General features: G+C 39.8%; 1 protein-coding gene across 3 annotated transcripts in view; it reads right to left on the minus strand.

Annotated features, from left to right (window-relative positions):
* Tox (thymocyte selection associated high mobility group box) overlaps positions 1 to 22908 on the minus strand; it is a 309256-nt gene that overhangs the window by 37073 nt on the left and 249275 nt on the right. For all 3 annotated transcript variants that reach the window (XM_060385956.1, XM_060385957.1, XM_060385958.1), the window contains exon 4: positions 13971 to 14252. In XM_060385956.1, the coding sequence (XP_060241939.1) occupies positions 13971 to 14252 (282 nt within the window). The remainder of the gene's footprint in view (positions 1 to 13970; positions 14253 to 22908) is intronic.

Below are 22908 nucleotides of genomic sequence, written 5' to 3' on the forward strand. Positions count from 1 at the left end.
ACGTGGCTGCCCATTGGAATTGTCTGAAAAAGCTTTTAACAAGTGCCCTGATACTCTAGGCATGGGAAGCTGACCTCAGCCAAACCATCTCAATTCTGTTCTACTACTCGACATATATTTTGAGAGAAATAGGCTATCTTTTCCCTCTCTGCTAAGAATATGCATGCTCATAGTTTCGTCCATTTTATATCCAATTTGTCCAAGCACATTTCTGTACTGGCTATGCCTTGCCTTTGGTCATCACTTCCTGGTGCATTCTAATCTTGGAGCTCTCTGACGAGTCACCAGTGCCTTCACTGAATAATCCAAATTTTCTGGGAAGCTTCCTCTCTTCTAGTCTCCGAACACCAGCCCAGGGTTCCTCTTTTCTTTTGCTGGCCTTGCTGGTTTCAGAGTCGTTTTCTTTGGCACATCTTCCTCTCCTACAGCATTTTGTGCTGTAAACTCTCTTCCCTTATGCGTCTTATAAGCACGTAGGGTTTCTATCACCATTAGTGGTCGGGTGGTTGTTAGGTCCGTGCTTTCTTGATTGGACATGCATATATGCAACTGTTATTTGATGTCATTATCTGAAAATCTGAATTGTGGGCACCCCCAGCAAAGGGCCTTTAGGGCTCACAGCTGGGGCAGCTTCCACTGATGTGACCATGGAGATAGTCTGGCCAAGACTATATGACCTGACCTTGGAGAGTCTGTCCAGAGACAAACAACCAATGGCAGGCTCAGAGGTGGTGTGGAGGAACCTGATTGGTCACCCAAAGCTATATAACATGCTCTCATCCAGAATAAATGAGTCTGCAGCTATGCACCATTGGTTAGCATTCACCCAACTCCTGGTGTCTGTGTGATGACTCTGAGCCCCTCACCCCCTCGTCCTGGGTCCCCTCTCCTCACCCACGGACTGGACCCTTGGGAGGAGGACCAGCTCTTAATCATATCTCAAACTCAATCAGGCTCTTGGAATGCATTGGTTGAGTTAGTTATCCAGATTTCCAATCCAGAGCATACAATTAACATCTAACTATCCAACAGTGTAGACATGGTTGCTATGCTTTTTTCTTTTTTTTTTTTTCCCAAACCAAATGGTAGTGCTACCAAGGTAGGGTCAGGTCTAGTTTTGCTTACTAGCACTTAAGTGGTCCCTGAAAGACACGGAAAGTACTTAACAGTTGCTATAGTACTAGTAAATAAAATAGTACTTTGACAGGAAAGACGAATGAATGTAAGTACAAATGCTTCCTGTTACAGGAAATTACTCATAGATTTGCTTGAGCACTTTAGGATAATAGGCAAATACGCAGCAAAAGGAAAAAAAAAACACGCTTCGGCTTTATTTAAAAAGTATCTGAAATAATACTAACAATTTCTTTGTGTTATAGGGTGTATCTTTGTGGTTTTCTTCTTTATAATATCTAATTTTATAAACAGCCATTTACAGTCATAACACTAAAGTCTTTTTAAAGAATAATGAAAGGAATCAGTCAGGTTGACAATGAAGAATGTTAACGATGGTGGGAGAGTCACGGTTCTTGGATAGGTGTAGTTGCTAGACCTCATCAAAGAAGTCTCTCTTTACAGCAAGTGAGACAATAGCAGAAAACTACAACTTCACACAATGCAGACATCAACAAATTGTGGGGAGCCCAGCCCTATCAGAAGTAACTACTTCCCAGCTCCTACACCTAAGGTTCGCAGAACATGAAGGAAGGGGGAGGGAGGTGAAGAGCTTGTGAGAATTACAATCCCAGGAAGTCTGCAGTGAAACAGTCTCTCCTGGAAACGACTGCATAAACAAGACCAGAACAATGGCTATATCAATGGGCATGTCCATGCGGGAGTTAAAAAATTTCTCATGCTTCCACCCTATACAAAGAACGACAGACAGCTAAGGACTGCTGGGAGAAGAAGAATTAGCCTTTCCCAAGGATATCCCCCCTTACTGTGTACCCACTGCATAGGGGTCAGTTCTGAAACACAGCAGGTTATTTTCATATATTTGTGTACACACATAGACATGCATGTGTAAGTAATAATAATGATAAAAGAAAAATAGCTACAAGCTTGAGAGTTGAGGGGACGCGAGAAGGCTTTGAGGAAGGGTAGCTGGGAGGCTGAAGAAGGGGAGGGGCAATGTGCTGTAACTCTACGTCAGTTAAAACCACATTAACAAAAATAATATTAAAGATGGATTAGTCAAAGGAGACAAGCATTCAGCTGTGCTGATGGGACATGCAGAACAGCCGCTCAGGTAAGCAACTCACCTAGACCCATGGGCGCTTACAGAGATGGAAGCACCAAGCAGAGAGCATGAATGGACTGGCCCTCTGCCCCCTACATACGTCCTCTAGTAAGCCGAGAGGGTGCTGTCTCTGAAATGGACTCTGTTTCATGCTTTCGATCACTTTGTCCTAATAGGGCTGTCTCACTTGGCCTCAGTGGATGAAGGTGGAGAGCTCAGTCTTGATGCAACTTGATGTGCTGGGGTGGGTTGGTGGGGGATGCTCCCCTTTTCTGAGGATAAGGGTTGGGGTGATATGGGGAAGAGGGTGGGAGGGAGGCACTAAGAGGAAGGGAGAGAGGGCGCTACAATCAGGGTGTAAAGTGAATGTATAAATTAAAAATAAATTAAGACTCTACCGTGTAGTTTATGAACATTAGTGATGAATAGAATTCCTTGAGTAAGTACAAGGTTCATTATTAAAATTGTGGTTTGTGATGCTTAGAATAAAGGAGAAGCTGATGAGCTAAATTTTTGCTAAGGAAGTGTATTGTAAATATCCTCATTAACAACAAAACAAAACAAACAAAAATAATAACAAGAAAACAAAAATTAGTGACCAGGTAAGATAAAGTGGTGGTTGTGTTAATTATCTTGACTGTAGCAATCCTTTCATAATGTACATGTACATCAAATCATTATGTTGCACACCTCTTATATAATTTTATTTGTCAATCAAAGCCTAATAAAGCTACAAATAGAAGAGGTAATTGAGACATGTAAAGGCCTGTTTCACTAATGATGGGAATACTTAGAAATGGAACAAAGCACAGATAACCAAATGCTTATTTGTAGAGAATATTGCCTATATTCATCTGAAAATTTTAGGTAAAATAGTAATGATTGGAAAAACTGAAACAATCATGACTAACAATTACATCAGTCTTTCTAGAAGATAATCAAATATCATGAGATAAATCTATCACATAACACAAATCTTTTAATTAAAGGATTTCCCCAAAATCATTTAAATAATTCCCTCTTCCACTGTTTAGTATTGTGCCAGAACCACAGGGACTTGAGCTCATTTTGTTTTTAAACTGGCTTTATAGTAAACAACCTCTTTGTTTTGTAATAATACTCTGCTTCTTAGGATGGCAGAACAAGGAGAAGAATCTGTAACTGAAGAGGCCCACTGATGTGGATCGAGACACAGATGATCATTACGAAGCAATGCACGGCATGCTCTAGGAAATCCTAAACCATCCGTGCAGCCAGCCTTTCCAATTAGCTGTCTGCAGGTTTTCTAGACTTTTCCGGTTTGTCCAGTTGAGTAGGGTGCATTTTTTTCTTAATATCAGAGTTTTCTTTAATAGAAGGAAACCTCTCATGATCTCTGTCTCCATATTCTGAGGGCACAGGACACATAATCTCCATGAGAATACCATGGGGTATTATTCTCTGGAGCTTGGAGGAAGCATCTGATGTTCCTGAGAAGCAGCAAGATCTGAGGCTGGAGTCTCACCCACACCCCCAAGGCCAGATTACTCATAACAGCACATCATCTCTGCCTTTGCTCTGGCTCAACCAAGAGCATACCCGCCTACTTTTAGTCACCAGCATGAAAAGCCTCCTCTTTACAGACATACTCCACTCTCTACTGCCTAGAACTATCTGCCAGGAATGAGAATTGACCGGCACCCCAGAGGAACAATCTAAAAGATAGCTGTTGGCTGCTCATTACTCAATATTCACGGCCCTTCTTTTAATAATCAGCCTAGGTCATCAAAGCTATCTTGGGTTGTAATCTTCTGACCACTCATAAAATTGCCTGCGGGCAACTCATCTATGCTATGAGATAATGCCCTATTTCCCACTGTCGATGTACATGAAGGAGAAAAGAGGTTTGCGTGAAGTATCCACACTTTTATAAAAATAAAATGCATTTTAGGGAGCATTGCTTGTTATGTTGCTCAGTGTTTTTGTATAAAAGATTATTTCATAGGTATGATGCTTTCGCTTTTTAGGATGCAATAAAATAGAATGAAAATTCACTCTTGTGGCTTGATGTTTTCTGCATTCTAGTACTTTGGCAGTGATTCATGAAGATATTTGCCTCAGGAATTCAAGGCACAGACCTCTGATATGTGCTTTGTAATTTTCACTACTTTTCATACATATAAAACACACAGAAATGAGCTCCCTTTTGGAGTCTGGTTAATGAGCTGGGTTTTGTAAGGCCCACTTTCCAGCGGTAGCTTTGTTACTCATGTGAAAAGCACATGGTCACTGTCCATATGCAAAGCTTCCTTGGAAAGGAGCATTGTTTCAATTTAGAACCACTTACATGCCAGTAATGGATTGTATTTTGAAAAGTACCTGACTCTTTTGACCACAAACTATTTAGAATGAACACAAGGATGATGAATATTGTGGAGGTGAAAAAATTAGCTAAATGGATGTATAATATGTCCCTGGGTATTGTCTGGATTTTAGCTTCATACATTTATGGATGAAAGCTTGTAATTTTATACTTTTACTTTCTAAGAAGCTCTGGGTTCTATAACCTACAGTACCGCTGTCTCATAGAACTTTCGAGAATAATAGGTATGTTCTCTGCTTGAACCAAAAGGGATGCCACTAGCCACCTATAACTATAGATTGCTTGCATAAAGCTGGTACAACTGAAAGTCAAAAAGCTTTAATTTATTCTTAACTATTTGTATTTATATTCTTAAATATAAACTTAAGCAGCCACGGATAACTAGTTGCTGTTATATACTGAACAGCACAGATGTGTGCAATGGGCATTATTTTAGAGTATTATCAACTTACTAGTGTTCTGTAATCATGGTGTAAAATTTAATTCCACTGTCTTCCATTCGGAACACAAGAGAAACCTTGTTATGCACAAAAAAAGCTTACAAAGAAGAGCGGTCCACTGAAGTGTTGTGAGTCTTCGTACCCTCATTCCATTACGTGATATCAGTCAGTGGATCACCATATATTACTGCTCTTATGTTCTACAGCACAGGGCAAATGTTTATCACTGCAAAGCAAAGACTTGAAACACATCCAAACATGTATGAAAAAGAAAGCAACTAACAACATGGCTGAACTGAAGCACTAAATATAGCACTGATCACCTACAGGCATATCTCATATTTCATTAAAGCACCATTTGAATAAATGCATTGAAAATAATATATTTTACCCACAAACAAACATTACACAAAAGCTTCCTTCGTTTGCACATGCTTCCTCTAACTTACTTAGAGAAAAAGGTACTTTTCATAATTCTACAGTGTCTTTAGGCTTCTGGCAATTCATCTCCTGTCATGTACTGCTTAGTTGTGAGTGAATTTAACTTACTTATCACAATAAAATAATAATCTTTTAATTTAAAAGAAGCATGCCTCAGAATGCTGCCTGGAGAATACTTGCTGATCTAGAGTGTAAGACTTTAGCACTACCAGAGAAAGAGAGCCAAGGATGGGGTTGGAGCCCAGTATGCAAAAGCTCAAGGTTTAATTTTTAGCATCACACACACACACACACACACACACACACACACACACACACACACGGTTATCTAGGAAAGAGAATCATTGATATTGAAACATCTCTGGAGAAGTTAGGAATGCCTATAAGCATATTTAAAATAAACTGCCATTGCCCCAAAGCCTTTAATGGAGCCAGGAGAGCTCTTTAATGCACACTATCTTGCAGTAATCACTGCAGTTTAAAATAGATTTTAATCAAGCACCACCTGTATAATAGGCTGAACAAACGCATAGAAATCCACTTATGACTCTTATCATGGAAAGTAAATAGTGTAAAATCTTTACCCCAGAAACGAGGCACACTAAAGCACTTCCGTGATGTCCTGTTTCTGAAAGTAAAAAATTCTGCTGCTTACATCCATTCTCTTTTCTGTCTAAGCAGGGCCATCCAATCTCCTTATGAGAATAAATTCAAGTAAGCATGGAAAGTGAGCCATCTAGTTACTGCGAAATCAGCAAGCCTGTAGCACTTCTTTCATTTTACAGTTGGGTTTATTATCACCATTAATAATGCCAGCATATTCAATGACTCAGCACATCAATTATAGGAAAGCACGTATAAAGGGCTTTGGTTTTGAAATGATTCATAAGCGTGGGGCATTGTAGCAGTACCAGCTTGTAAAGCAAATTCAGTTTTAAGGATCCTTGATTAAAAAATAAAACAACACAAAAACCCTGCGTATTTTTTTTTTTAGATGAGTTTAGTAAAGATGCTGGTAGCCTTATGAAGCATAAACTTGGGCTACTGTCCAAAGTTTACTAGTCTAAAGAGAGAAAATGGTTGGTTATAATTACATATAGCTACTAGTTGGTTTTTTTTTTTTTTTTGGTGTGTGTGTGTGTGTGTGTGTGTGTGTCTGTGTGTCTGTGTGAGTCTCTGGGATCCACTGGATCTTTGCTAAATCTGCCTGAATAGAGCAATATGCTTACCTCTTATTCCTCTGTAGTGGGGCCCTGCCTTATAAATAGCACAAGCTGTTGAGGTAAGGGCCCCAGGAGGTAAATGCCAGGTGGCTAGGCCAAGCCTCATGCTATTTTTATTCCACGCATCACCAATATGTGCTCAGTCATCTAGAATGTGTCTAAGGACATATGCTCTTTAAAAACGTTACATCCCAGCATAATTCATTTGAATCGATTTTAGAAACAGTCTTTGGCAGGATGACTTTTATCATCTTCCTTGTGTTAGTTTTGATCACCATTAATGAGTGTGTGCACGCAAACACATACACTCTCGAGAATATGGATGTTGAAATGGACGTAATGACACTATTTAGCATATGGAAGAGGAGGTCGCTTAGAAGACCTTCGCTTAGAATCCAGCACTCCCTCCTGCCCTGCCCTCAGCTGTAAGTACACAGTACACAGAAAGTGGAAGTCTAAATGATGCAGCTTCACTGAGTGAAGTGGAAGTTTCGGTTTTCTTTGGAAACTCAGTTGTGTCATGTGACTATGATTTTTGTTTGGGTCACAAGTGTGGGATGTGGAAATGTTTTTCCCCTGTGGAAAACAGCCCCCTCAGAAAACAACCCCTGTGAAAATGCCAGTGGTGCTGGTTACCTGAAACCTCCCTAGTTAGAGGGGCATGGATTTTGTGAGCTGCAAAACATCCTTGTGGGGACTCTGGGAAGGAATATATAGAAGCCCATAGACAGTGAGACAACACTTTCTGCATCTCTATGCTTTTGCATTTCTATGTTTTGCAAAGTTTCTACCCTTCTCTGGTCTTTGCACAGAGAACTGCACCAGAGAACTGCCGGTGCTGTTCTTCCACTTTAGAGAACACTTGCCGCTTGGGTGGAGGTTAGCTGCTTCATTCTGCTGCTGGTGACTCCTGCTGCTGTTTGGATAGACTGCTGGTACCTAATGACCAAGTCTGGTAAACCCCCTAAGGACCCATGAACCCTAATCAGCAGGAAGTGGATAAAACAGGTCTACAGACCTCTTCCCTACTAATCTCCTACCTAAGGCGTGGTGGGGGGTTGGAAGGGGCATATTTAAGAAACTTAAATAAAGGTGTTTAAAAAACAGAAGCCTACAATTGTGGTTTTCGTACACGGTGAAATATGATCTCAGGTAAGGTAGCTATTTGGAGGTCTTTCAAGCTTTTGCAAGTAATCCTTTACCCAATTTTTTTTAAAAAAGTAAATTGACTTAACTTACTGGCTGAAAGTTGTGCTGTGATGGGCTCTTACCTTGGTCTGTTAGTACTAAATCTGCAGTGAGTAGATGTTTATTTGCTTCTCTCAATGTGAAATCAACACAATAATATATACATATAAAAATAAAGGAGGAACATTCAGTAATTTAATTGGCATGGATCTAAGAGCTTTGGAGATATACAGACATATTATGTCATGTGCATTGTTGATGCATTATTTCCTAATGAAAACATGTTGATATGGAAAAATCTGACTTTTAAACCCTAATATTAAACATTAAGACCTATTTCTTGATAAAGTGATGTGATATTTTGTTCTAGTACTGCTCTATTTTACTTACAGAGTATAGAAGACTGCCTAGAATTTTTACTGTAATTTAATATTCTCTTGATTGTAAAACACTGCTCTGAATGCTTGCTTGCTAGCATAGTGACTGTTTTTCCACATCCCACACTTGGGACCCAAACAAAAAAGATAGTCACATGACACAACTGAGTTCCCAAAGAAAACCAAAACTTCCAGTTTACTCAATGAAGCTGCATCATTTAGACTTCTACTTTCTGTATACTATATGATTGCCCAAGATCACCTACAGCTGAGGGTAGGGCAGGAGGGAGTGCTGGATTCTAAGTAAAGGTCTTCTAAGGGACCTCCTCTTCCATATGCTAAATAGTGTCATTATATCCAAACAGACTATTCTGAATGCTTGTTTGCTAGTGTAGCTACTTAATCTAATGTGTGGATAAAGTAAGCAAAGGAGACTCATCAAGTCCCTACCTTTCTCATTCTACCAAGTAGAATAATTCCAGAAATGATGATGTACAGAGATAATTAAATTCAGGATAAATGTGAAGAAGCTCATGAACATCACCTTGAAGCTGAAGAACACCCAAAAGTAAGAAATTTTCAAACGAATCAGAGAGGACATACAGGTTAATTCCAAAGAAAAATGGAGTCAGTAGATCTCAAAAGCAACACTGGAAACAAGGGCTCAAAAGAATAACATGACAGCCTCCCAGTGCTGAAAGGTAGTAACTCTCAGTCTAAGAAAACCCCCCAGCAGAAATGTTCTTAAGGTAAGCATGCTACAAGCAGACCGAATCCAAAAGAACACTTTAAAAGTAAGACAAAAGTAATGATAGATGAAAATGATACAAATAAATAACATTGGGGGAAAAAGAGCTAAATAAAACAGTACACATGATATTTAATGAATTTTATTATATTAAAGAATTCGAAAATTATAATCAAGAGGACCATTAGAGAAAAAAAGCAATATATAAGTCAGAAGGAAGCAATTTAAACTTTAAAGTAGTCTAAATAGCAATCTAAGGGGTCAGTTAATTTATACCTTTCATGCGCAAAAGCTGTGTAAGCCCAAACCCGAAGAAATCCCAGTGCAGAAAGAGAAGTTTGGCATACAACCCACTCTTAGCCATGGAGATACTGGCCCTTGTTAGCTGCTGGGAGAGGAAGAATCAGTTTTCTGTACAAGTCAGCCATGATCTACTGGGATGGCAACACACCCAGGAATATTTTGAGAGCACAAATTGTTCTTGAAGAATCTAATAGAAAGGACATGACATTGGTGGATATGGAAGGGGCAGAGGCTTTGTGATGGCTTGGGGGAATGAATGTCACCAAAACATGTCACAGGAAACTCAAAACTCTCAAAGAGCTAGTAAAGCAAAAGGAAGAAAATGAATATCAAATTTTTATTCTTAAAATCAGAAGCAGTCGGATGAGAAAAATAACAGTTTTAAAGAAGATAGAACAGGTAATATAAAATATCTGTGTGGCAGACAGAAGGAAACACAATGAGGAGAAGTAGACCCAGATGTTTGTGTAAGTGGTGTGTGAGGCTGTTCCATTTCAGAGAAAAAGATCCTTTACCCATGCCCTGTTTGTGAGAAACATGTAAACACAAGGATGTTTTCAAAGGAAAGGCAAAAGTAGAAGGAGGAAAGAACATATCTACTGTGATTCATAGCCTATAATTTAATTAAAGGAACAACTAACTACAAGCAAAATACACTTGTAATGCCAGGTACTCTAAGTGTTTTTGAGTGTCTGTTAAATTACAGGAACCGGATTACAAACGTAGAGCCACAAGCCGCCCCAGCTTACATTTCTTTGCCACTTCTCTGCGGGCCCTCATTTGTGACTTAAGGCTGTCAACACAGCTCCATAGCAGTCAAAGCCACGGGTGGTGTTGGTAAGATAATAATTAATTCTGCTGGTGTATTTACAATATTTTTTTCTGTCAAAACAGAGTCATTCCATTTAATTGTTCAATTAGATAAACCAGAATCAATATATAATTGCTTAAAGACAGCATGTTGTGTTAAAAGGGATGCTTTGAAAGCTGCTTTCTCCGAGATGGAACTCAATATTCCTGTTCGGTTCACTTGTTAGAAATGATTTCAATGATCTTCTGACTTAATGCTGTTTCACATTTAACTGGAGCTGTTGTAATACAACATTCCACACAAATCGTACACACACATAAAGGAAAAAAAACAACAACACTGTTTTATTCTGTCATAAAAATCTCAGGCACTTTCAGCAGAGGATTTTTCTAGCAATTTAACACACATAAGTTGAATAAACAGCAGAGGAATTCTGAACCCATGGTGAGCCGTAGCATTCAGAATAGGAGTAAGGGCTGAATTTTCCTGAGATGGAAAATATACTTAAACACAACATCTGGAATTTTCATGTAAAAGTTTTTTAAAAGAAGAAAACAAAGATATAGTTCCATGTCAGTGACTCTGGCCTTTGTGATTGGGTCTTGGTTGGCTATACCCAGCACTGGGAAGACGCAAGGCAGAGGGACACTGACCTGGTATATGAGAGCTCTGGATTGCATATCACAGAACACCTCACCTGCATATTTTCTGCTTACTGTCTATGTAGACTCAAAATGAAATGAGTCTTTAAAAAAGAATGAGAAGAGAAAGACAATATTTATGCACTAGCGGCGTCTTCACAGGAGGCAGGCACACATTTTCTCACCAGCGGTGCTTCACTGGTAATTAGGAAGGGATGGGAAACTTTTGGTGTTCTCAGGCAAAAGCCTACAGGGTTTTGGTGTTTTTTTCTTTTCTTTTCTCTTTTCTTGTATTATACTTTAAAGCAACAACTCCCTTAAACAACTTTGAAGAAATCTAAAGAAAATTCAGTTGAGAATTTTTCTTTCAAGGTCTGTAAAGAATTGTGTCGGTAATTTGATGGGAATTGCATTGAATCTGTAAATTGCTTTTGGTAGAAGGGCCATTTTTTACTGTGTTAATCCTACAGATCCACGAGCACGGGAGATCTTTCCATCTTCTGATATCTTTTTCAATTTCTTTTTTCAGAGACTTGAAGTTTTTTTTTAATACAAGTCTTTGACTTGCTTGGTTACAATTACACCAAGATACTTTTTTTTTTTGTGGCTATTATGAAGGGTGTTGTTTCCCTAATTTCTTTCTTAGACCATCTGGCATTTTTGTATACATGAGGGCTAGTGATTTTTTTGAGTTAATTTTATATCCAGCCACTTTACTGAAGATGTTTATCAGCTGTAGGAGTTCCCTGGTGGAATTTTTGGGGTCACTCATGTATACTATCATATTATTTGCAAATAGTGACACCTTGAATTCTTCTTTTCCAATTTGAATCATCTTGATTTCCTTTAGTTGTCTTATTTCTCTAGCAAGGACTTTATTTGTAATAGTCACAATCTGGAAACAACCTAGAATTCCCTCTAGGGAGGAATGGATACAGAAATTGTGGTACATTTACACAATCAGGTACTACTCAGCTATTAAAGACAAAATCATGAAAATTTCAGGCAAATGGATGAAACTAGAAAAGATCATCCTCAGTGAGGTAACCCAGAAATAGAAAGACATGCATGATATATTGGTCAAATAATATAGGATAAACATACATACTAAAACCTACAGACCTAACGAAGCTAAATAAAAGGAGGATCCAAGGGAGGATGCTTAAATCTCATTCAGAATGGCAAACAGGATAGACACCAGAAGCAGTGGAAGAGAGGGAACAGTATGGGTGCCTACCATTGAGGGTTCTCAGAAAGACTCCACACAACAGGGGATTGAAGCAGATGCTGAGACTCAGCCAAACTTTGGGCAGAGTACAAGGAGTCTTATGGAAGAAAAGGGGGGTAGAGGACATGGAGGGGACAGTAGCCCCACAAGGAGACCAACAAAGCTAAAGGATCTGAGCCCAGGGGGTCCTACAGAGACTGATGCACCAACAAAGGACCATGCATGGAGAGGACCTAGACCCCCTGCTCAGATGTAGCCGATAGGGAGCTCAGTGTCCATGTGGGTGGCTGAGTAAGGGGAGCAGGGGCTGCCTCTGTCATGAACTCAGTTCCCTGCTCTTTGATCACTTCCCCTGGTGATGCAGACTTGCCAGGCCACGGAGGCAGAAGATCCAGGCAGTCCTAAAGAGACTTGATAAGCTATGGGCAGATGGCAGGGGAGGAGAACTCATGATTTCAGTGGACTAGGGGCAGGGAATAGGGGCAAAGAGGGAAGGAGGGTGGGACTGGGAGGAGTTGAGGGAGGGGGCTACAATTGGGATATACATACATACATACATACATATGAAAGTTCAGCTAATTTCCCTCTCCAAAGGCATTTAAAAAGCAAATTCCCTCTCAAATGACTTAAAGAAAGACTTCTGGTGATAGGGCCACTGGGAGTCTTGTCGGGGGGGGGGGCGGGGGGTTAGTCTGATGCTTGTATTTTGATGCTAATTACTGGCCCTCAATATCTGGTTACTGTGCTATCCTTGTATAAACCTGCCTAAGACATTATTCTTGAGTGGTTGATTAAAAGGCCTAAAACCTCAGCAGGGTAGAATAGGGTAGGCATGGCTAAGGTTCCTGGGATTTTGGGAACAGGAGAATCACAGGAAACAGACCGAAATACAGGAAGAGAGGAGGAAGGAGGATGCCAGGATGGGTTAGCATAGAGAAGGAAGCACATGGGCCAGGAGAAAAGGCTCTAAGAATGGCGTGAAAAGAAACACCAAGATAAAAAATATAAGCAAATATTTATAATATTATGGATGGAAGGTAGCCCAGATAGGAATGGTTAAGGCGGATGGCAAGGGATTCAGGCTGGGAGATTATTAAGATAGTGTAGAAGAAATATCTGCCCAGCCCAAGATAAATAAGGTAATTATAAAATCTAACAGGTGTCTGTGTCTTATTGATTATGATAGGTTAAATAATACCCCCATAACAATTATAGGACAAATAATAAACATTATTTAGCCCAACATGATTTTATTGCCAACAACAGAGCCACAGAATATTAGCACCCAGGCCTCTGGTCTACATAGTCATCTTATGTCCTGCCTTCACCAGTATGGAGCAGTTGGGTCAGGGGATCGGAGGCTATCATCTAACTGCAATATCACAGCATGAGTTCTGACCCCTATCCTCACATACACACACCGCACAACTTCTGCTGTCTTAAAGTACAATTGAGGTACAGCTCAGTGTCTGGGAGTGCTTTCCAAGCCTGGGTTTGATCTCTAGCATTCCATAAGCCATGGTGGTGTACACTTTTAATCCCAGGACACAGGACCATCAGAGGTTCAAGGTCCTCCTCAGCTACACAGCACCTCAGGAGTTTTGAGGCTAGCCTGTGCAAATGAGATATTTGCAAGGAAAAAAAAATGGTCCTTCAGAGGAAAGTATTTTTAGAAGGGAGTAAGATAGGCTCAGTTGCAGAAATGATAGAGGTTATCTAGTCTTACTCCACAGACCACGTATTTTAAGAGTAAAAACAACCTTTGTGTTATACATAAATATGCATAAAAGGACAAATGAAAAAAGTTTAAAGTCTAATAAGTAAGCATGCGGTTGAAACAATTTAGTCTGTAACCTTCTGCTTCATTAACCAAGTCTATTCTTCCCACCAGTGATTCTCACGGGGAAGACATAAACTTGTGCCCCTCCCCCCCCTGCAGTGCAATGGCGGTGGCAAGCACAGATCATACCTTGGAGGTGTCATCACCCTCATCTTCATGCACTGAGCTAGAAGGCGAAGGGGTTGCCGACTTGCTCCCGGGTGGAGAAGGGGAGTTGTGGGGCACGCTGCTCCCTCCCATGTTCAAGCCCAACTGTGCACTCAGCTGGGACTGGTTGATGGTGGTCAGCTGGCCGTGCTGCATCATGCTTGCCTGCTGTCTTAGGTCCGCAGGTTGCCCTCTCGGCCTCATGGCTGCCATCTGAGGATGGGAACTGTACTGTGCTCCCTCTGCATTCCCGATATCTTGCATCTAAAATAAATGAACAAATAGACACATTTTTTTTTTCAGAAACGTTTTTCTTGAAAGGTTTCTTTTACTTTTATATTTAAGTTTTGACTTTTTGACAAAGACCTTACTATGCAAACCCAGGCTACCATGGAATTCGTGAACCTTCTGTTGTAGCCTCTTGAGTGCTGAGGTTAGAGGTTCAAACTATTATGATCAGCTGAAAATTTTATTCAATCTGTAGATGACAGGATGCCATTCTAAGCTATCACCCCTTTAAAGAATACCAAAAGATGGTGCCTAGACATAGCTCAGTGGTAGACTGCTTGGCTGGCGTGAGCAAGGCCCCGGGTTTTAATCTTATAACCACAACCAACCAACCCTAAGCAGAATTTGGTAATTTTGTCAACAGTACATTTCATCTCTAAAGACCAAGTCAATATACTCATGTTATTGTTCTGATGAGTAGACATCTTATCAATTCATACTTACACGTGGTAACATTTACACGTTTATGTGATGAAGATGTCAACATGCTGTTCTTGTTACAGTGCCATCTAAACTACAAAATCATTAGCGATTTTAGAAGCACAGGCATCCATCAAGCCCTGTGTTTTAATTCTAGTCACTTGAAGGTTTTAGAAGACAAAAAGAGAATGAGCGTTCTCGGTGTAATATCACTTGAGAGCTTTATACGTGAGTATGTTGCACTTAATGTTATTTCGTTATTTCTACCCCTCTTTCTCCCAACTCTTTGCATCCCCCTTCTGTATTTATTACATATAAGAAACACACATACATAAATGCATATGTGTATAAAACCTTCTGAGTCCATTTAGTGTTGTTTCAATGTGCCGAAGGCTGACAAGTGATGTTGTCCCTTGAGAGAACCAGTTGTCCATACCTCAGCAGCCATTGACTCCCTTCAGCTCTTCATCTAAGGTTGGGGCGTTGTAGTTTCTCTGCATCTTGGTTGGCATGTTGACGGCTGTGACCATTATTCATGTCTTGCTGAGGCAATCTTATTGTTGAGATTTCAGATTGCACTATCCGTGTTATGTCTACAAGACACTCTTTTCCCTGCTGGTGTGCTGGTTCAGTTTAATTCTTTGTTGAATGGCCAGAATTCTCTCCTAACTACCGTTCTAGGAATGTTTATAGACAGGTATTAACCAACTGATTGATTGACTATTGCAGTGACTTCACTGCACAGGCAGATTTGAAAGTAAGGCACGAAAACTGCATGGTCTCCATATTAATCCATTATGTGATCTGGGTCACTGCTTTTCAGCCTTAACAAGACTTTCTCTTGTAATTCAAGAGATGACTTTTGTCTCTGCAGGATTAAAATTAAATGCATTGGGGGATGAAGCGCTTAACATTATCTGTAGGTCAAATGCATTGTGTAAGAGAGTATAGTGGATTTCACTTAACATTTCTCCAGCAGTCCAAGCCTAAGACAATAGGGAATGGTCCTGGTGCTTATTGGTGAGGCTTGTTTAGTTCCCTGTGTGAAGGCTTGTTAAAAAGTGCTCAAGATAAGAGAATAAGAGAGAAGAATATGGACAAAGGTAGTGAAGGACTTGATAGTTAAAACTATACATGGAACTGAAAAATTGTTATTAATGCTATCTGCTGTTGCATAACAAAAAGATTCTGCGTGCACTAAGATGCTTAGAAATATGTTATTAAGATCTGAAAAGAATCATGAGGGCCTGCTAAGGAACCCAGCCCCAGGCTTTGTTTTTGTTTCTTTTGTATAGCAGGAATAATATTTTCCACCAGTGGCACAAGCCATTTCACAATGCTGGTTAGATCCAGCTGAACTTAGTTGTGTAGGTCTGGAGCCTGGGTTCTCGCTTCCTCACAGTCCTTTCTTTGGGCCATTTTCACCCTCTGGCTGTTCTCCAGCTCTTGGGCAGGAACCACTTGAGTTGCTGCACTTTGGTTTCATGTCGGTGAAGCTTAGGTTGGTTCCACAAGTTTTCCAAGTTCACGGTCTGAACCAACATTTTTCTTTTTCCAAAACAAACAGTAAAAACAGTCTTGCTCTAATCCTTTAAAGGCAATTCTCAGAATTCACTACCCCCATCCCAACAGTTACAGGAGAGACACAGGTTTTGCAGGCGTTCTGCCGCATTCAGAGGGTGCCGCTGCAACAATCGTAACAGAAGAGAGAACATAAACCATTTTTTGAAAGGCTTCCTCTCAAGTGCACTGAACTTCTGTGCTCCTTTGTGTTTAGGACAGCTTTAATTATGGGCATGGAAAGGTGGCCGCCTGTGGACCCACCCTATGGCATAACCCCCTCTCCCAACCCATTCGGACTGGGCTACCTACAGAGCATGTCACACAGCTCTGAGGAGTACAAGTCCTCGCCAGGAGAGCCAGACGTTCACGAAATCATCTTTCTAACAATACGGAACAACTCGATACCTGGATTCCTTCTTTCCCCTGCTTCCCCGGTTTCAAAGCATGCACCATGCATAGCATGATTTGAGCCCATTCTTTCCCCATCTGCACAGAAATCTGGCATTTTTAGCTTGGTGTTACAGGATTATGACTTCCAAATTGCTTTTCACAGAGAACCCCCAGGTCTGTGGTAATGAAGTGTTCCTTACGGAGGGCTAAGCTCCCTTCACAGCACCCACTTTTCTTTTACTGTTTTGCAAAATATTCAGGTTTTTTTTTCTCATGTTAATTTGTGTTATTCTAGGTCTATGTTCTTGCCGCCCACATTAAAGGGGAGGTGGCCTTGGCCATGGTGGATCATTTGGGTAAGGATGGTGAGATGGTCAAGAAATGACCTCTTTCCTGTAGCCTGATCATGCTGCCAGTCAGGGTACGTTAGGCAGACGGCAGTTTGATGCTACACCAGGATACAGTTCTCTGATGCGGAGGGTGACAAGCATAAACACGAGACTGTCATCAGCTATTCAGGACCCACATGGTCAGACACAATCCAATCCTAGCACCACCTTGACAGTCTTGATCAAGAAGCAGATGAGTGTTACCTTGTTTTCATGGAAGCCAGTTAAGTATTAATTACTATTGTTTAAAATGGGTGAAGTCTGGCTATTAAAAAATAATAATTAGTGAACTCACACAAGTAAGTAAATGCTTTTAAGACCAGTATCCTCCTAAAGGGCCTTGGTTGGTTGTTACTCCTTGACGTCAAATACAAAATTTGAACTAGCCAATAAAATAAGGTTTATTTTATTGTTTCCCACATTTTAAATTTATATTGTATAATTGGTACAGTCACACGTTGTAGTGACATTTTTTTTCCCAGTGTTCTTTTCTTGTTCCTGGTAATGAAAATGTTGGATGATGATTAGAGTTGGAGAAAATGTCCAGCTAATAGGCAGGGCTCTGAGGTGGCTAGAACAAGGAAGAAAGGTGCTTCAGTCTTTATTTACAGTGTAAACAAGGCATTGGGGGTCTTAAATGTGACCATCTCTGCTGACTCACCATCTCTGGGGCTATCTTTTATATGTTGCTAAGTGTAATTTTAATTGATATTCTCTAATTGGTTGCAGTCTAAACAAATCTATTTTCTTCACCACTGTGAAGAATCCAGCACAAATCTCCTCACATAGTAGGTGTTCACGTTACTTGAACTGGAATGTAGAGATGTTTTGGTCACGATAGAGTTGGCACTGATGGGGCTGGCTTGGGATGCAGCACATCCCAAGCATTTGGGGTTTTCATTGGCTAAGCCCAAGCACTTAAATGCATTAGAGGTAATGTCTAATGTGTGGATATCTCACTTTTTTTTAAAGATTAATAAACGTTATATTATCTTGTCAGAAAATACTATATATCATTGGCATTTTTAACTTCCTGTTTATTTCATCATTTGGAACATACATTGAGACTGGACTGGATTTCATTCCTTTGCAAACCTGATTGTTTTTGTTTTTTACATTTTTTCCTAGTTGCTGTTGTACAATAATATTTTCCATTCTTATGGGAGTAAAAACGCCAATTAAAATAATGGAGGAAGATTACAGTGATGAAGGCGGAATTTTATATGAATCCCTTCAGAGCTCTTTTTCCCCAATTAACAGAAGCCTGGAGTTCCATTAGAGTCAATTACAAACGTAGAGGAGGCACTGTCCACTCACTCTGCCTCATGCCTTGCTCTATGCTTTACTTCCTGACAAGCACAGCACACTGCTTCTCCTACAACAAAGAGTTCCAGGTTGAAGATACTGTTCAAGTGGGAAATGCCAGGTACAAATTTTGACACATATTTCAGTATGTGTGTATCCTCTGATTTTCTTTGAAAAGGGAAAGAAAACCACAGCCCCATGCTGCCCACCTAGGACTATAATTTTCAAACATTATTTCTGGTGTGACTGGAATGCCTCTCCCTCCAGAGAAGCCTTGTAATAGTGTTAGTTGTAATAGTGGCTAATGGTATTTGAATTGACCTGTAGAATGACACAGAGCATTGGAGGCTTGCTATTGGTGTTCGAAGCTGTATGAATGGGTCACAATTCTCGTGTCTGCTGTTTCTCTGAACATCAGCATCCTTCCTGGTCCAACGTGAGAGCCTGGAAAGCTATCATCATCCCTGCCGCTAGCAGACAACCTGTATCAAAACAGTTGTACACATAAACCTCTTAACAACACCTCATCTCTCTTTGCTCAGATCCAGCTGTTTAAGCGAACAGCAGTTGGCGAACAGAGCCCAGGAGCAGGGCGAGCCCTGAGGCCCTCCCTGCTAATATGGCTCACCAGCTCCTGCATTCTGTGGGCTATGCAGGCAACTCCTGGGTTTGTGCCACATCCAGCAGGAGCAGGAGAACACGAAGGCTCTCTGAAAGTCTAGTGCTCATCGCTGCCTGTCAACCTTTGACGCCCTTCGCTGTGGAGTGCTTCACCCCGGGCCTTGAAGAGACCCTCTTGGCATTGGTTGTGACAAACGCTTGCTCTCAACCCTTTTTATCATCATCAAACACATACCATTTTTACCATTTTCTAAAGAAAAGCTTCTGAGCCTTGCTCCGGGTTGTCTATGCATGATTAATTAGGGCTGGAAGGCCAAGAAGTTTTAGTTTTTATTATCCCCCCCACCACAAGGAATAATACACTCTAAGAGTCTATGAAAAGAATGTAAATGTTGGTACTATTTAAGTGCCTGATTTGATTACATATTTAGCCAAAGATTCAACCAATATGCAAATGTATACACCAGAACAAATGTGTGGGTAAATTTAATAATCAAATTTTATTTATTATTTTTATAAATACATTTCTAAGAGAGAGTTTAGTTATTTGTTGTCTAAACGAGTTAAATAAGTTATCCTAATGTGATCTCTTTGTGTGTCCTATTTATTGTTTAGAAATACATAATTTACACAAATAACATTTTGTTATTAGGTGTTTGACACCAAAACACTGATATTGTCAAAAAGAGACAAAAATACCTAAATACTACATGAAATGTATTTTTAAAGATGAAGAAAAAATTAGTTTTACAGAAAGGGTAGAACATTTTAATGAAAACATTTTTATATATAAAGTTTCAAGTTTAGATTCATTTGGTTTCAGCTCTAAACTTCAAAACTCAAGTCTGCTTTTGGATTTAGTATTTTGAACTGTTGCTTTTCTTTAAAAAACAAACAAACAAACAAAAATAACCAAAAAAAAAAAAAAAAACACAAAACATCCAGAACTACAGGCTTTGGATCTTTTTCCAGTACTCTAATGTGAAGTATTTATAGTTGGGACAAGACAAGTAGTTACTGTGAGGAACATTATTCATCAGAGGTGACATCACTGGCATACAGCTCGCTCTAGAACCAGAACCCTGGGAAGACATCTAAACCAGCTCAAGAAACACAGGCAACCCTCCCGCTCCTTCAGCCCCAGGTCAAACTGATTTACGGAAGGGACTTTCACTACTCAGGAGATTTTGAGTGTAAGAGGTGAACATTACTGAAGAATATTACAAGAATAACTGAACATATTTTGTTACTATCTCTTTTAAATAGCCTCGATGAAAGCTGAGTTTATAACTTGGTCTTGACTGCTCCCTGATAAGACAAAAGGGGTACCTGCTTGGTAGAGGGTTCAAAAAATTACAATGTAGTGTAAAAAAGGCAGGAAGATTCACAGTACATCTGTCTCATTCACAAATCCTGGCCATACTATCTCCTCTGTGCAAGAACACTGTAGCTATAACCATCTAGTTATCAAGTGTTTTCTACTTGGGTTAAGAAAACCCACTTTGGAATACTTCACGTGGGCGCTAATTGTCTGTCAATGTGATTTTTCCAGTTATTGACAACAGTGCCAAGCTTGGTGACCCTCAGTAGGATTCAGGGCTCCTATGCTTAGCAGCAAAAGTTTACATCAACAATGAGTGTTTCTGATAATTTCAATTCATGGCAGGACATAATGTCTCATGAGTGAAATGCTCTATCTTGTCTAAAGAATTTGGGGGACCATGTGATCCACCCTCTGTTTTTCAAGACTTGTGAATTAGCAGTTTCTACAAAATTGTATCACTCTTACAATAAGAACCTAAAGATCCTGCATCTGTACTCTTGTGAGTACCCATGAGTCCGCTCCTTATCACCTGCCTTTTGCTTGTGTATCACAAAGTGTGGGCGGTGCTTGGCTCATAAAGAGTGTGACCTTGTATCAAGCGTATCCCACAATGCTCACATCTCCTTATCTTTAATGTGCACAGAGACAGGATAGAATAATGGTGTCTTTTTTTTTTTTTTGCCTGGAAGGGCAAGTGATGAGGAGTTGGCAAGTCCTCCGAGGTTCTGCTCTGCCAGTGGTGGCTTACTGATCAGAACCGGCTCTGTCTACAGTTTCACGGCAGCCTGCACCAGCCCCAACAGACCTCCATGCTATATTTAGACCCTATTAGCTTATGCTTTCCCCTGGAATGTTGATGGGATGCTGGTAGAAATGGAGATATGAGTGGCATGTTGACCTTCTCACAGAAGTTCAGAACAGGGACACTGCAGTTCATCTGGAGGCTCTTCAATCACTGGAAACACACAGCGCCCAGCTCAAATGCACATCCTCGGCAGCAGAACTAACACTCTTCTTGCATAAAAGAACTTCTTGGGTTGTTTTTTTTTTTATGTTTCCAGCTTATTAAAAATTTGAAGAAAAGTGTGGTTTTAAATTAGCCTTTTATTATGGAACTCATCCAGTAATCCTTTTAATAATATATTATAAAATGTTAAAATAGCATGAAACCCAGATAGGAAAATGCTAGAAATCCTGTCCTGTCGAGCATGGTATTAATAACTTGGGAAAATCAATCCAGGAAAATTATAATTCGTTCAGTACCTTTAAAGTGTCTGACACTGTAAGTGACCTTAAGCTCCTTTAAAACAATTATGGTCCAAATATTTGTCTGGCAAAATTTTATAGCCTGTTAGATAATTGCATGAATGTAGTTATGTGCAGCCTCTATATTTCTTGGTATACCTGATTTTAGTTAATATTAACATTCCTCATTCATTTATGCTTTTACATACTTTGAGTCCTATAAAGTCAAGGTCTCAAAACTAATCATAAAAACTACTGACTGCTATTCATGCTAACATAATAACCCTTTCTTTAAAACAACTGCCAATAAATTTCATTATAAGAAGTTATTAAAAGGGTTAAAAAGCTATTAAATGTCAAAGAATTTGCTTGACTCAAACTTCTAATAAAGAAAGAGAATAGGCTTTCTTTCTGAATTATTTAAATCTTTACTGACTGTGCATTGAACCATGAAATTAGAAAAGTGTTATTAGAAATGTTCACTGGTTTTTATAAAAGTTGGAGCACAGAATGTATCAAGTCATAGTCTTTAACAAGACTAGTTAGAGCAGCAAGTTCATAATCCTAAATATACGGCTTCTCCGGATAGAAAGGTCATAATTAAAACCCTATCCTGGAAAATGGTGATAATAAAATCATGACTTCAGAAGTTCACATGTTCATTTGGAACACAGGAGATACATACTTTAATTTTAATTTAGACAAATATCCTCTATTTTTAAAAATTTGTTTATATCCCGTAAAGAAATTCTCTCAATCAATGATTAGGTTTTAATAGTGGCTAATTTTAAACAGGTGTTAGTTTGAATTAACCATCATTTACCTTTATCATTACAAAATGCACACTGAAATTAGAGACTTACGACCTAAAGAGTTAAAATCATAATGCTATTAATCCTGGATGGCAGATTAAAAAACAAAATGGGTAGCAGTTATTTTCTTCTCACTCTTTTCTTTCTCCTTCCTTCCTTCCTTCCTTCCTTCCTTCCTTCCTTCCTTCCTTCCTTCCTTCCTTCCTTCCTTCCTTCCTTCCTTCCTTCCTTCCTTCCTTCCTTCCTTCCTTCCTTCCTTCCTTCCTTTCTCTCTCTCTCTTTCTTTGAGAAAGTTTTCACTATGTAGCGTTGGCTAGCCTGGAACTTGCTACATGCACTAGGCTGGCCTCTAACTCACAGGGTTTCAACTGTCTCTTCCTCTAGAGTGCTGGGATTAAATAGGTGCGCCATGGAGGCTTGCTCCAATAGCAATTATAAATAACACGACAAACATATCTATAGGCTTAGATTTTTCAAATACCTACTTTATCTTAACTGTCTTCACCTCCCTTCCAAAACACCCTCCCCCATCGTGGGTACAAGCTTAGCAGGGAAAGGGGCTG

Source organism: Meriones unguiculatus, chromosome 6 (assembly GCF_030254825.1).
Source record: "Meriones unguiculatus strain TT.TT164.6M chromosome 6, Bangor_MerUng_6.1, whole genome shotgun sequence".
In the NCBI taxonomy this organism is placed as follows: Eukaryota; Metazoa; Chordata; class Mammalia; order Rodentia; family Muridae; genus Meriones; species Meriones unguiculatus.